The 16508-nt window shown below is 37.1% G+C and overlaps 1 protein-coding gene across 3 annotated transcripts in view; it reads right to left on the reverse strand.

The window, feature by feature from the left end:
* Nucleotides 1-16508, reverse strand: part of LOC149238934 (putative cyclic nucleotide-gated ion channel 20, chloroplastic) — a 531460-nt gene that overhangs the window by 330383 nt on the left and 184569 nt on the right. For all 3 annotated transcript variants that reach the window (XM_089373243.1, XM_089373244.1, XM_089373242.1), the window contains one exon: nt 16033-16170. In XM_089373243.1, coding sequence (XP_089229369.1) covers nt 16033-16170 — 138 coding nt within the window. The remainder of the gene's footprint in view (nt 1-16032; nt 16171-16508) is intronic.

Below are 16508 nucleotides of genomic sequence, written 5' to 3' on the forward strand. Positions count from 1 at the left end.
AGAAGTCTGTGCTAAGAGGTGGATGTTTGTTTCCAAAACTGACTATACATTTGTGACTTAAGATTTTCATTCTTTTGTTTAATTTCCAGAAATATTGAGAAGATATTAGTATCTTCTACTGAGTTGATCTCAGTTGACTGAATAATCTCCATAGGTTCAGCTGAAGAAGGAGTTGAAGAAGTAGAAGGAGGTTTGGGATCAGTGGTCCTTGCTCATGAAATATCTTCTAAATCTCCAAGATCAATTATTTCTGGTGGCTTGCTCCCTGATGATAGTGACAATCCAATGTCCAATTTCTTTTGTAGTATAGAATACTCTTTAATTGATTCTATGGCTAACTAAGTTTCCTCTCTGGCTCTTTTCTGTTGAGTACTCTAAGTGACTGGAGTATTTTCCTGTGGAGTTATTATAACCTGTTCATCTGCTTCTAAGAGAGTTCCTTCAGACCACTACTTGTGGTTCATAAAATTCTCCAAGTCTAGCCTGGGAGTATGGTTGTAAGGTGTTGCCTTCAACTGAATTCTCAGGGCTGAAATGATCCCAAAAGGATCATAAGACTAAGTGAAGCTTGGTTGGAGATTCATGCTCTTCAATAATTTGTCTTCCTCTGTACCTACAGACCTAGTATTACAAATGAATGTCCCTACCTTGGCTTTGAGTTTTAACTATGACTTTTTCTTGAGACAAAATGGACTTCATCAATATTTATCATTTGCCCGCTGTATTCCAGTGAGAATATCCTCATTGGCACATGCTTAGGCAATTTGTAAGGAGCTAACTCACTACCATATATCCTAATTTCAGTGTAGTTCTGGTACAAATACCAGTCACCAATCTTGGTCTGTTCAGATAGGTGCAATGTTTTCTTAATTTCTTCTCCAATTCTGGGCTCTGCCTGGCTATTGAGTAATTGAAGAACTAGATGTACAAAAGAATCTATAAACTAAGAGAATGTAGACTTTGATGATGTTGCTTTAACTAACTCTATCCAGTGAATCACTGATTGATTCACTCCTTGCTCATCTTGCCTGTTAAGCTGAATGTGCAATGAATCTCCCTGCTGAAACAAAATCAAATGGATTATGACTGAGCTATATCTGAACACTCCTTGTGTGGTAAAATTCATAAATTGTTCATGTATATTATCAGCCAAGAACTAGCTATAATTATACATGAAAGTAAGTTGATATTCCTTACTGAAAATGGAAAAGAATCCAAGGATGGATTCATCAACAAGTTGATCATTTTCATAGCCTAGGAGGTATGATAGCAGGGAGATGATATGTCTAGTGGCTTCAGGGAACATAGAAGATGAATAAGGTGGGTTTCTCTTGGGTAATTCAGCATCTTCTAGCAGAAAAAGTTCAAAGATAAGGGCTCTTTGTGGGAAGGTGAGTTTATTGTAAAGGTCCATGAGAGCTGCTGGTGAGAAATAGCTGAGGGAGTCAGATGAAGGTATCATTAGCATTTGGTTTATACTCTGAGCAGTAATGGTGATCAAGATTTTTCCATCCTGAGTCATCATTGTTCTTTGCACAGGATCATACCTGGCTTGACACCAAGTGATCAAATCAGGGAAATGATGAGTTTTGGGAAAGGAGAACAAGGGCAAAAGTGTCTCCCAGAAACGAATGGGATCTTCTTTATCAGTATATTTCTGCTTTAGCCACAAATGCAATTCGTGGAAATCGAATTCGCATTCACAGTCTGTGACTTTGAACAGGGAGTCTACAAGGGGAAGGTGATCCAAGTCAAGCAAGGCTGTAGATGGATTCCCTTCTTCGACAGTTTTCTGTGTTTTAACTTTGGGAGCCATCTTGCTGCAGGGGGGAGGGGGGGGGATTTGGAACTGATTTAATTGAAAGATGGATGATAGGGGAAAATATACACAGAGCGAATAAAGATTTCGGTGATTGGATGGAAGTAGAAAAGTGGTAAAGAGTAGAGCCATGGGCTATTTATAAGTAAAATTGGGCTTAATTTACCATTTAAATCTAACCGTAGGCAATTTATTACAGAGGAGCAGGATTAATGTCTAACGGGAGGGTAAATGGTTAAATGAGGCTGGCAACGGGATAGGAGCATATGGCACAATGGCTTTGTGACGTGGCGGCTTGTGAGTGGGTGAGAGATAATGGATTTATGACGTGGCGGCTTCCGTATGGAGAAGGGGATAATGGGCAGATGATATGGCGCAGGAGCGAGGTCAACCATTGGAAGGGAGGAAACCGTCAGCGGGATTTCAAGGGGCTGGTGAGGTGGTTTACGGTTTTGGGCTTTGGGGGCCCGAAATGCTATGGGAGATAAGCGTCGCAAAAAAAGGCGGCCATTAAAACAACTTTTCGGACCCACACCCCCCCACCCCCCACCCCTCCGGTCGCGTTAACAAGAAACAGTTGAAAGGGGGTCGAAATGCTTCCTCTACTGTTGATCCGGGCAGAGTGAATTGTGTCCATTGAAAAGTGCTCGGTGGTTATTTGGCGCTGATTTGACGTTTTGTCGCTTCCATCCATATGACAAAATCATGTGTTATTGACTATTAACAAGGTGATCAAGTTTATCACAATAATTAAACCCCGATTAAGGAATTTAAGCATTATTTAAACTAAACAACAAATTTCAAAGGCATGTTTGAACTAACAACCTTAATTTTTATTTTCTAAAGCAAATATTTTTCTTTTTATTGCTTATCTAACATTTTATCATTTGCCTTCCTTTTTTAGAGCAACTACCCTATCATTTTTATGATATGGACCTGAAATGATAATAAATCCTAACATTTTTTATTTTCAATTTTGTTTTTGGTCCATATCCTAACTTATCATTTTTCAATGGCATTTTGATTTTTTCAACTAATGGCTAACTTATCAAAAACAAAAATGTTACAATAGGCTAGTTGACAGATTGAGCCCTAGATCATGACTTGAAACAGAGATGACTTCTTCTATAGGGCTACTCTTTCACTATAGCTCTAATACCATGTTGATTTTTCGTAGATTTCTTAAACTAATAAATACTTCTAATGATGTTCATTTAATTTCAATTGTATTCACATTTATCATTAAGAAATTACATAGAAGATCTTCAAGAATCATAAAGAGACAGCCAATCAAGAAACACAATCATCTACCCTGGAAAAACCCACTTTGGGTAAAAACCCAGCAATCATTTCCTTAGAGAATCAATTCAACAAGAGAGACATCAAAGTCAGAAAAACTGACCAGCAAGACGATAAGATGAACTATTCACCAAGAAGCCATGTCAATCGTCCTCAAACAACTGCTAGAAGGCTTGGTCAAAGGTCTGCAATAGGTCCAAATTTTGGCCTGTCTCTATTATGGAAAGTTCAGACTACTCCATAGAAATCACCCATAGAAACTCGGCCTAGAATAGTCCATGCATGCAAGCAGCATAAGAGAGAAACAGTCACATGTGTGAGAGAGAGAGATAGGTCAAATAGCTGGAGAAATCTTGGTTTTCTTCTTTTCTTGTCCTCGGCCTTCTTCTCCTTGTCTTTCTTCACTTAGAAGAGCAGAAATATGCTTGAGATGAGTGATCCGAACTGCCTCTTTGGAGGGTTAACTGATGCTTATTTATAGTTTTCTTGGAGGATTTGAAATGATGCCTTCTTGGGGCCAGGCTGACTTGGACATCATGTGGAGCCAAAACCAAAAGTTTCAAAATTCAAATTTCTTCTTTAAAGTCGACATGAAGAACATGTCATATATATTTTTTTTTTTGACAATAGCATGAAGAACATGCTTTACAAATACATCAATGACTAAAATAATAATTATGAAGACCAACCATAGCTACAACAAGAAAGTGTAGATCTTCGTTGGGGGTGAAACTATCCTCCCTAGGGATCAAAATGTAACGACCCATCTATAAATATAAAAAACGCAAGAATAATAGCAGGTATACAATACATGCATATGATAGCTACATATGCATGTGTCGCATACACCGCACTAGTATTTTATACTAAATTGATTATAAGTACTAAATACCATGACACTTCTTTGAATAGAGATTCTACTCATTCATCAATATTGCTTAATGTATGGGTAAATCTTAAAAGAGGACTATATAAATTATATATTCTAGATTATTGATAAAAATTATATTAATAAACTAATAAAATAAAATTTTAAAATATATATAAGTAATTAATTAAAAGGGGCTCTAAGTATAAAGTTATAATGTTATATTAAATCATAATGTTTATAATGTTTAATGTGATATATTAAATCATGATGTTTATAATGTTTAATGTGATATATACGATATAATGTGTATATTAAAGAATATTTTAATAAAAAAATATAATATGATTTCAAAACATAAAACTTATACATCCGTGACCTTTAAAAGAGATAAGGGTGCTAATACGTGACAGGGAGCGTGTCACTAGCAAATAGAGCGGTGGGCTGCAGATGGAAGAGCGGCCACCGCCAAACAACCGGATAAAACCACGGGCAGTGATTTTGAAAAGGGGAGAAAAACCAGAGGGAAGAATTTTGAAGGAGAAGGAAATCATCCACAGGAAGAGCTTGAGTGTTCTGAGGTTCTGGGCACGAGGGAACAGTCGGCTTTTGTTAAGAAACTTACTGGATTGAGCAGCTAGGTTCTGCTTAGTTTGGCTGGGTGGACTCGGTCTTTTGGAAACTGTAGCAGCGCAGCCGGAGGCATCTTCAACCGCAGAGGCACAGCATATTCAACCGCAGCGGCACAGGTAGGTACCTCAGCAGTGCTGTTAATTTATTTTGTGAGATCTCAGGAAATTTGTTTACAGGTTCATAATATAAATCAGGAAATTGTTTTCGGTCTTTACATTTGGTATCAGAGCCTTTAATCCTCCGACCTCAAATTATTAAAACCCACCTGCGTTTTCCTGAATTTTGACATGAATACTGTCGATAAATTCTTCACTACCCTGCCTGTATTCGAATTATAGAAAGTAAGTTATTCCTCTAAAAATACAAAGCATTAGGAGGTCCAGAATCAAAATTGAAGAACAGTTTCTCAAAAATTATCTATCTGGCAAGTATAACACTGTATAAACTGTCTTGGCAAACTAACAATTTAAAAAAAAAAAACATTGCATAATTCAAAATCTAGTGATGTTCAGGCTCACTGTCAGCTTTTAGATTGTCATTGGACTAGGTTGACCGAACAACAGAGGATTGTTTCATTGCTTAGACTGATGGTTGCAGCACAATAGCATACTCGAAGTGGAATGATGTGCAAACAGTTTTCCATGTATATCATGATGATTGTGCAAACAGTTATCCATGTATAGAAACTCCAGCTTTGCATCATACTGAGAAAAGAAATCCTACAGCTGTTAACAGTTTGTACATTTAAATTTGTATTTGAAAACCAGAAATTTGCCAGATCTTCATACATAATAAAGACGATGTGTTTAAAAACAATATCGTACCAAGAAATACGTATTAAGGAATGAATAAATCATCTGCTCTGATGGCGTCGGCGCCTCTGTAAATCACCCTATCAACACCAAAGTCCTTCAGAAGGGCCGCCTTTTGTGTTCCTCCACAAGTTGCAACCACCTTATTCCCTGCTATTTTTGCCAACTGAACAACAAATTGTCAACTCGGCCATCTCAACATATTCCAAAGCTCAATGCTTCCATCATCAGAGCCAGAGAGGAAGTCTTCATTATTGATGAAACAACAACATTCTAAAGATGCTGCATGCCCTCTGAAGACCAACTGTGTCTCCTCAGGGACCTTCCATAGTCGCAAAGTGTGATTGCGTCCAACAGACAGAACTTGTTCTTGTCTCAAACAATCAACTACAAGGATTTCACTTTGGTGACCGTAAAGAGTGTCCATATAGGCTCTATCCTCTGCACTCCACAACTTGATTGTACGATCAAAAGATCCTGATATAGGTTGCTGTGTGCCTGGATGAAAAGCTAAACAAGACATGGCTCCTCTATGACCCCGAAAAGCCTAAATATGTTTACATGTTCGAGTATCCCATAAATAAACATAACGATCTAAACCCCAGTTGCCAAATAATGGCCATCAGAACTGACAGCCATTGATAAAACGTGTTTGCTACCCAGTTTCCCCCGCAGTGGCTGTGACTAGAACTGTCTAATGAGATTCCATCTTTCCTGCCTGCTATAATCCAATTAAGCTACCCCGAGCAATCGCTAGCTTGTCAGCGACACTGCGGCGATAACAGCGGGAGTACCATCTCGGCTCTCTGCCTGAAGACCGTTGTAGCTTCCGTGTGATTGACATAAGGATGCTCGATGGTTTTATAATATATTGACAGTTTTATTCACAATCGAGGGCCAGAGACTATTGTGGCATCAGTAAGCGTATTTACTATTAACAATGCACAGTTAAATTCATTTCCCATAACCCGAATACAATTATAGTGAGTGGAACGCACGGAGCATTGGAGCAGTTGTTTGAATTTCCCGGTCTGGTGGAGCGTCGATGCTACGCGGAATGTGGATGGAGTAATACCATGTAGTATGTGACACGTAGCATCGTATAATGTTACACATTTCAACCGGTGGTATTAGTGAGCCTAGTCTCGAGCATCATATGTCTCATTGACTGCAACAATGATCAAGGTGAATTCGAATGAAAAGATGTTAAGTTATGGTATGTTCTATGCTTATAACAATTTACTTATTTTCCTAATTATATTCCATAGATCAGCAATCACATGTACATAAAGTAAAGTGCGGATAGAACATTAAACGATCGACAGAAAGCAAGCCAAGACAAGAGACACAAGATGTGGCAGCTCGCTAGGAACAAACCCCACAATGTGTGGGGAAACCCTTTTATCAAACCTTCTTTTATCTTCAATAATTCAGCAGAGAGAAATAGTACAATAAATCTGATTCATATCAGCAGTAGCAAACCCTGGATCAGCAGCATCAACATTAGCGACTTCATCATCAAACTAGGGCAGACGATATCTCACAAACCGACCGTCAGATCGGCTTGATTCCACCACCAAAAGTTGCAGCTTTCAGAGGAGGTTCAGATGAACCTACATCGTAGTTCAGATGAGGAGATCTTCTAGTCCACGCAGGTCAATCTTTACTTCTGCAGTTGCAGCTTCAGTTTCGGCAGCTTCTGGCTTCAAACTAGGGCAGTCGATATCTTGCAAACTGTCCGTCGGATTGACTTGATTCCACCACCAAAAGTTGCGGCTTTCAGAGGAGGTTCAGATGAACCTACATCGTAGTTCAGATGAGGAGATCTTCTAGTCCACGCAGGTCAATCTTTACTTCTGCAGTTGCAGCTTCAGTTTCAGCAGCTTCCGACTTCAAACTATGGCAGTCAATATCTTGCAAACCGTCCATCAGATTGACTTGATTCCACCACCAAAAGTTGCGGCTTCCAGAGGAGGTTCAGATGAACCTACAATGCAGTTCATATGAGGAGATCTTCTAGTCCACGCAGGTCAAACTTTACTTCTGCAGTTGCGGCTTCAGTTTCGATAGCTTCCGGCTTCACCTGTGTGAGGGAGAGACCCTTTTCTGCACAGTAGAGAAGAGACTCTTTTCTGCGCATTAGAGAGAGAGAGAGAGATATGATGAGTTGAGTGAGTCCAAATGAGGAAAATTCCTCCTGTATTTATACAGAACGTTAGTGTTTGAATAGATGCGACTATTGGGCTTCTGAGCCTACATGAGTTGTAGGTCGGCTTGATAATAATTCCAAAATCAAAATAAATTCATATCTCCATGAATACTTATCAGAATTGGATGATATTTATATCAATCCTACACCTCTTAACGAGAGGAATCTAGTAAAAATATTATCAACCATGAATAAGATGACCCACATGAAGTTTTGCCCTAGTTGCCAATTTTAACAAAAGAACAGGTCTCCATCAACTATGGACGCCATGTTAAATATTCGTTGTTTTATATCTGTTGTAGTTCAACGTAAATGATATCGTTTAATTGATTATAAATCAAAATTTGATAAGAAGTATAAAATAATGTAAATACTATTTTAGATAAATAAATATGATATTTTGTTTAAATTGGTACCAAGTTTGACTCTTATATTTATTAAAAAAAATAATGTAAGTACTATGTTAGATAAATAAATATGATATTTTGTTTAAATTGGTACCAAGTTTGACCCTTATATTTAAAAATAAAATTAAAAATTAAAAAAAAAATGTTATAATTGATATTCCAGTAGTAGACATTTAAGTAATATATTCAACATTGTAACTATGTGTACCTTTAAAAAAAAAATTACTTAGTAATTAATTTTGGATGATCTACCCTAGGCATTAATAACCATACCCTTCTGCATTAATTCATATTAGGATAGAATACCTTGCATTAGGACAAGGAGGTCGCAAGACCACCCTCCTTGACCTCGGTACCAGTAAGATCTGCCTAGCAGATAAAAATAGCAACAAAAACTATACCCGTTTATGAATGTGAAATTGCAAAAAGAAAACTATATGTTAAATTCGAATGTCTACCTCAAATTTTTATAGAATTTTATTATGTACACAGGAAACATTACAATGGTAAAGACATATGAGCGACGACGACGTGATCGGGCAGCATCACTGTCATTAATGCCGCCACCGTCGCCATCATCATCCCCATCGCCACCACTATCACCGTCGTCTCCACCAAGACCATTATCAACACCAATCGCTCCAGCACCAGAGTTGACCGTGATAATGAACTCATTGGAAGCCTTATTGGAGACATTAAAAGAATCAACTAAGGCTAAGACCAAAGAAGAACTTCAACCCTTAGCTACCAGTTCAGCAGAACCAAAGAATTTTGAGCACAAAAGATCAAAAGAAGATATTTCTAGGGAGCTTCAGAAAATTAAACTCCCATAATTTTTAGGAGGTTAGCAAGTGAATGTGCTGAGGCATGGTTAGAAGGAATGAACAGATGCTTTAGATTAAGAGAATATTCTTCTTCGGCAAAAACAAAAATTGCTATATTTCAATTAAAGGAAAGTGCCTTGATTTGGTGGAGAAATCTGGAAAAGCAACTGCACCTTACATTGGATAATGTCCCTTGGGAACTATTTGAGGAAAGATTCCGCGCAAAGTATTTACCTCCATACTTTCAACAACAGCAAGCCAGAGCCTTCCATACCTTAGTACAGGGTAATAAAACAGTGGAAGAGTACGAGATAAGGTTTATGGAGCTTGTTAAATACATTCACAACTTAGATTCTGATGAACGTCAAGCTGAACGCTTCATATTTGGATTGAATCCTCGCATCAGAGCCTTCGTGAGCATGTGGAAACCATCATCAGTAGCTGAGGCGGTAGAATGTGGTCGTTATGCAGAAGAGCACCTTGGAATCAAAAAAGATGTAGGGCTAGCAGAACCCTTACAATCAGGATTTCCAGGAAAGACTCCCCGAAATTTCTTCAGAGGTAGCTCGAGGCCACCTTACGGTTATAGATTTACCCCAAGAAATGTAGGAACAAGAGCTCCCATGGCAATAAACACTATAGTCGCGAAATCATCAAACACCAGTCCATGGACATCTCGAGGAACTGCCAGTAGAGGAAGAAATTCGAGGGGAATCAACATGAGAGGACGAAGCTCTTTATCTAGAAATTCACGTCCTAATTCAAGAAGATCAACGCAACTTAATTGTTGGGGATGTGGAGGACCGCATTTTCAATGTGATTGTCCAGAAGCTTCATCAATTATATTGCATAGAACTGGAAAGGAACCAATATCAAATAATCAAGGTAATCATAGAATTCATGCAGTAGTCAGCAACAACCAAGCAGCACATCCATCCACTGTAGTGGAATCTTCAAGTATTATCAATCGTATAAAACTCAAAATCTTATTTGATACTGGTGCCACAGATAGTTTCATTTCGTTATATGCATTAAACAAATGTGGGTTGGCAGCTCGCAGACAAAATGATTTCAAACAGGTGGAAATGGCCTCAGGAGAACTCCAATCCGTGGGCTTAAGTGTGGATCAATGCAAAATTGACCTAGGGGTCTGTATGACTAAACTGAAAGTTTATGTCACAACCTTAGAAACTTATGATCTTATCATAAGTGTGGATTGGCTAGAAGCTCATCAAGCTTGGGTAGACTATTATGGGAAAAGAATTCTAGGTATAAATGATGAAGGAGCAACAATCCAAATTCAAGGAATCAAGAGAAAAGTATCTTTACGCTACATATCAGCAATGAAAATGAAGCGTTGTTTAAGGAAAGGTTGTCAGGCATATGTAATTCAAGAAGTAAGCAAAAAAAAAAGGACCATCCTTAAAACAATATCCGGTGTTAGCCGAATTTCCGGATGTATTTCCAAAAGAACTACCAGGATTACCGCCTATAAGAGAGTTGGATCTCACTATTGAATTAAAACCTGGTACCCAACCGATCTCTAAAACACCTTATAGAATGACAGCTCCAGAACTTCAAGAATTGCAAATTCAATTGAAAGAACTACTGAATATAGGACATATTCGACCCAGTCTATCACCTTGGGGCGCTCCTGTAATTTTTGTGAAGAAGAAAGATGGATCTTTAATATTATGCATAGATTATCGAGGCTTGAATCGAGCTACAGTAAAAAATCAATATCCTATGCCTCGAATCGGTGATCTTTTCAATCAAATGAAAGGAGTTGCTGTCTTTTCAAAAATTGATCTTCGATCAGGCTATCATCAGCTAAGGATTTATGAAAACGATATTTCTAAGACTGCATTCCGGACACGTTTTGGACAATTACGAATTTACTGCGGTACCATTTGGATTAACAAATGCACCAGCAGTATTCATGAACCTTATGAACAGTGTTTTCCGCGAATATCTTGATCAATTTGTACAAGTCTTTTTAGATGATATTCTCATCTATTCCAAGAATAAGAAAGAGCACGAAGATCATTTACAGATAGTATTGTCCTGCCTTAGAAAACATCAGTTGTATGGAAAATTATCCAAGTGTTCATTCTTTCACGAAAAGATTCATTACTTAGGTCATATCATATCAAGTGAAGGGATTTCAGTAGACCCTGAGAAGGTAAAAGCAACCATGGAATGGCCAATACTGAAAAACACACATGAAATACGAAGCTTTATGGGTTTAGCCAGTTACTACCGAAGATTTGTGGAGGGATTCTCCAAAATTGCAAATTCAATTACAACCCTTCAGCGTAAAAGTGTTAAGTATGAATGGACTGAGGAATGTAATAAAGCATTCTCTAAACTCAAAAGACTACTCATCAGTGCACCAATCCTAAGAGTCCCTAATATGGACAAAGATTTTACGGTATGTACTGATGCATCCAAACAAGGGCTGAGTGCAGTATTGATGCAGGATGGAGGAGTGATAGCATATGCTTCCAAAAAGTTAAAACCTCATGAAGAACTCTATGCCACTCACGACTTAGAGTTAGCTGCTGTAGTACTAGCTTTAAAGATATGGAGACTTTATCTAGTAGGGCGAAGTTTTACACTTAAAAGCGACCATCAAAGTCTACAATATTTGTTCACCCAAAGAGATTTAAATGCCAAACAAAGGCGACGGAGTGAATTCCTAAGTGAATATGACTTTGGAATATCATACATTAAGGGAAAATAAAATGTAGTAGCAGATGCTTTAAGCAGAAGACCTCGGATATTTTCTCTCATACCTATTAAAGTAGACTTAAGACAACGAGTATTGGAATATCTCATAAAAGATAGCTGGTATTTAAAGGTGAGATCTAGTCTTGAGGGTAAAAAGCCAAAAGAATCTAAATTTGAAGGATATGAACTAAAAAATGATGGAATCTTACGATTCCATGGAAGGATGTATATTCCTGATAATAAGGATCTTCGAGACACTATCCTTAGGGAAGCCCACAGAGCAGTATATTGTGCACATCCTAGAGTAAAGAAAATGTATTCGAATACTAAGAAACTCTTCTTCTGGTTAGGCATGAAATGTGATATCGCCCAATTTGTTGCAAAATGTTTGGAATGTCAACAAGTAAAAGTAGATCATTGTCATCCAGCAGGTCTCTTGCAACCTCACGACATTCCTATGACCAAATGGGAGATTATTTCTATGGATTTTATCACTGGGCTACCTCTTACTTCTCAAAGACACAATGCCATTCTGGTAGTAGTGGATAAATTAACAAAAAGCGTCCATTTCATTCTCGTAAGAGATACTTACGATGTTGCTGACGTAGCTCGAGTATTCATAAATGAAATTATCAGATTTCATGGAGTACCTAAGAAGATTATATCCGCTAGAGATTCGCGATTCACTTCAAGATTCTGGACTTGCATGTAGTTAGCCTTAGGAACTCAACTAAATTTAAGCATTGCTTACCATCCTGAGACTGATGGGCAAACAGAAAGGGTAAATCAAGTACTTGAAGATATGTTGAGAATGTATGTTATGGATCGACAATCACACTGGGAAAAGTACTTACCCTTAGTCAAATTCGCATACAATAACAGTTACCACAGTTTGATTGGAATGCCTCCATTTAAAGCATTATACAGCAGATCTTGCAGAACACCGTTAAGTTGGGACAGGTTAGAAGATCGAGTGATCATAGGACCAAAATTAATCCAAGAAATGGAAGAGTAGGTAAAACAAATTAGACAACGATTAAAGGAAGCACAGGATATACAAAAGAGTTATGATGATGCTCACAGAACTGATAGAAAGTATAAAGTAGGGGATCAGGTTTTCATCTGCATCAAACCAAATAAAAATACTATTTGATTTGGAAAAGGGACAAAGTTGTCACCCCGATTTATTGGACCATTTAAAGTCCTGGAAAGAGTTGGACCTGTCGCCTATCGTCTTGCCCTACCACCTCACCTACATAAAATTCATAATGTATTTCATGTATCTGTATTAAGACATTATATCGCTGATCAATCTCATAACCTTCAATGGAAGAAATTGCAGGTATCGGACGAGGGAATCGTATCGACCGAACCATTACGTGTACTGAAACATAGGGTTCCACAACTCAGGAATCACCTGGTAGACCAAGTTAAGGTCCAATGGGACAAGTATAGTCCTGGATCAGCTACTTGGGAAGATACAGAAGACATATGTCAAAGATACCCAAATCTGTGTCAATTTTGAACTTTAAACTATGTTTAGTATATATTTACTTCACTGCAAATCAGAGACTCAGAACCATTTTGAATGATTATATATAAACGTGAAATTTTGTGACGTAATCTATGTTTAAATTCTGCTGGTACATGGATACCAAAACAAAATATGTTATTGATCTTACTAAATTATAGTTGTCAAAGTAAAGTTTAAGACAATTAAATGATTTTACTTCTGATAGGAATTAAGATATTATAAATCTGTTTTATTTATAAATGTCAGTATGATCGATGGAATAGAAATCAAGGGATAATTACACTGTAAATGAAACTCAATGACATGAATAGAATATGGCAAAATATGTTATACTGTAGTTGACATATGTGAATGATACATAAGTTATTTTGAATATGCTAATGCACATTTTATAAATTCATGGATAAGTGTATGATTGCAAATAATAAACAGTTACCAAAATGACCACGTGATGACAGAACCTCAGAACAATTAATGCTCGAAGAGATTCTATGATAGGGTATTAACCCTAATTCTACTGGGAGGGGTGGAGGTGTTGCCCACTAGTTATCCTCTGAACCCTGGAGTCATGGGAGGACTATGCAAATCACGCTCCCCTAAACATGTGATGATGACTATCGGATGCCTATTGAGAATCAGGTCGGTATAACTGACGTTGTCACCTTAGAGTTTATGAATGGTTAGGTCAGTAAAACTGATGCCATGGCATACTCCAGTAGAGGACGGATAGGATGAGAGCGGAAGAAATTAGGAAGGATAGGATGATTTTAGAATAGCTTTGGGGACCTGGATAGGGCAAGGCATGACCATTAAAATCATAAACCTAAAAATATTCAAAACACCAATTTTATAGTCTCCTTATATTAAATAATAATTTTAACCTCGGTTTACAAACCTAAGAAGAATGTACTAAGTGCTATCATAAGTAATCAGATAAGATAAAAACTCTAACTTCGAGACAAAGTTTTCTGAAGGGGGAGTGTATATAACGACCCATCTATAAATATAAAAAACGCAAGAATAATAGCAGGTATACAGTACATGCATATGATATCTACATATGCATGTGTCGCATACACCGCACCAGTATTTTATACTAAATTGATTATAAGTGCTAAATACCATGACACTTCTTTGAATAAAGATTCTACTCATTCATCAATATTGCTTAATGTATGGGTAGATCTTAAAAGAGGACTATATAAATTATATATTCCAAATTATTGATAAAAATTATATTAATAAATTAATAAAATAAATTTTTAAAATATATATAAGTAATTAATTAAAATGGGCTCTAAGTATAAAGTTATAATGTTATATTAAATCATAATGTTTATAATGTTTAATGTGATATATTAAATCATGATGTTTATAATGTTTAATGTGATATATACGATATAATGTGTATATTAAAGAATATTTTAATAAAAAAATATAATATGATTTCAAAACATAAAACTTCTACATTCATGACCTTTAAAAGAGATAAGGGGGTTGATACGTGACAGGGAGCGTGTCACTAGCAAACAGAGCAGTGGGCCGCAGATGGAAGAGCGGCCACCGCCAAACAACTGGATAAAACCATGGGCAATGAATTTGAAAAGGGGAGAAAAACCAGAGGGAAGAATTCTGAAGGAAAAGGAAATCATCCATAGGAAGAGCTTGAGTGTTCTAAGGTTCTAGGCACGGGGGAACAGTCGGCTTCTGTTAATAAGCTTACTAGATTGAGCAGCCAGGTTCTGCTCAGTTTGGCTAGGTGCATTCGGTCTTTTGAAAACTGTAGCAACGCAGCCGGAGGCATCTTCAACCACAAAGGCACAGCGTATTCAACTGCAGCGGCACAGGTAGGTACCTCAGCAGTGCTGTTAATTTATTTTGTGAGATCTCAAGAAATTTGTTTACAGGTTCATGATATAAATCAGAAAATTGTTTTCGGTCTTTACATAAAACTAGTTTAGGTGTTGCATGATCCACCCTAGCTAGTCATTTGGAGGGATCACTTCAGATTTCTCAATTGTGCTTCATATCAAAAAAAAGAAAAGGAGTCGTCAAGGTTTCTCATTAGTGTTCAACGTTGGAGATTATTATTCAGCCAAGCGTGCCATTCTGCAAGAGTATATACAAGTTCTCAATCAAAAGCATTGGCATGTAATTCCATAACTAAAAGAAATAAAGAGTTGGCTGAGTTATTATTTTCTGCTCATTTTGACTTTGCTCGTGCATTTTACTATATAAAAGTTTACTACTTAATTTGCACACAACATGTTTGACGAAATGTCCCTATAGAAAAATGTTTTTCCTGATTGCATTTAAAGTGTTTGAATGTGTAAGCGATAATTTTGTGAATTTTGGCACATATCTAAAAAGGGGACATTACAAAACCACACAGAAATTTTGAATTTACCGTGAACATTAAACCAACAATACACAAATTAATATAAATAATGACAGCTTTATATTTGAATGTTAAAACCCAAAGGAAATGCCTGGCGGTCATGAGAATAATGTCTTTCTACGCTTAGACGTAGTGAACCAGAACAGCTCAAATACATTCTTCTTTTAAGCCATATTACTCAGCATAAAAGATGAAACTCTCCATAGATGAGAAGATAGGACAATATGGATCCCTACAATTTCAATTAGACCAAATTGCATAAACTGCAACAGAACTTGATCATATTACAACTTCCTATTCATTTTGCATGCCAAAATATGCCTACAGCATACGCAAGGGTTGGATGCTAAAACATGTCTAGAGATGATTCCATATGATTTTCCTGTTTCCAACATTGTAGTTCAGCTGGATTATAAGCAAGGCCATCAAACAAGAAAGTTCAAAGTCTCAGTTAGTCTTTTTCCAGGAACATAATACAGAAATGTGAGCAATTGCCAACCTGGGGTAAAGGCAGAACTACAAAAAGATCAAGTAGAAAATATCCAGAGATGTAATGTTGAGCTATCTCCCTTGGATCATCAACCAAATCACCAGCTCCAACAACTCGAGATTCAGGAGCAACATATGCCAACCTAAACTGCATGAAAAACAAATCTCACCATCAATGCCTTGATCATTTTCAGATATAGCAAAAAATAATGCCTCAAAACAGACTATATCAAGGAAGATGGATACATACTCAGTTTCTTCAAATTAGATAGAAAAGTAGTATATGCGCAAAATGAGAATTATCTGGAAGAATAACAGTAGTTCATCCATATTTTAAAAAGCACTAGCTAAGACTTCAAAAGCTATGTTCATCACTTTAGCTGATATGAGCACAATACCAGCAATCAAAATAGACTCAAATACAAGTGAATAAACAAAGGCAAGTATGCAAATAGATGGGAATTGTCAGAACCATACACATGCTGC

This window comes from Pinus tabuliformis, chromosome 8, assembly GCF_031772625.1.
Source record: "Pinus tabuliformis cultivar Carrire ecotype Pingquan chromosome 8, CPIR1, whole genome shotgun sequence".
NCBI lineage: Eukaryota > Viridiplantae > Streptophyta > Pinopsida > Pinales > Pinaceae > Pinus > Pinus tabuliformis.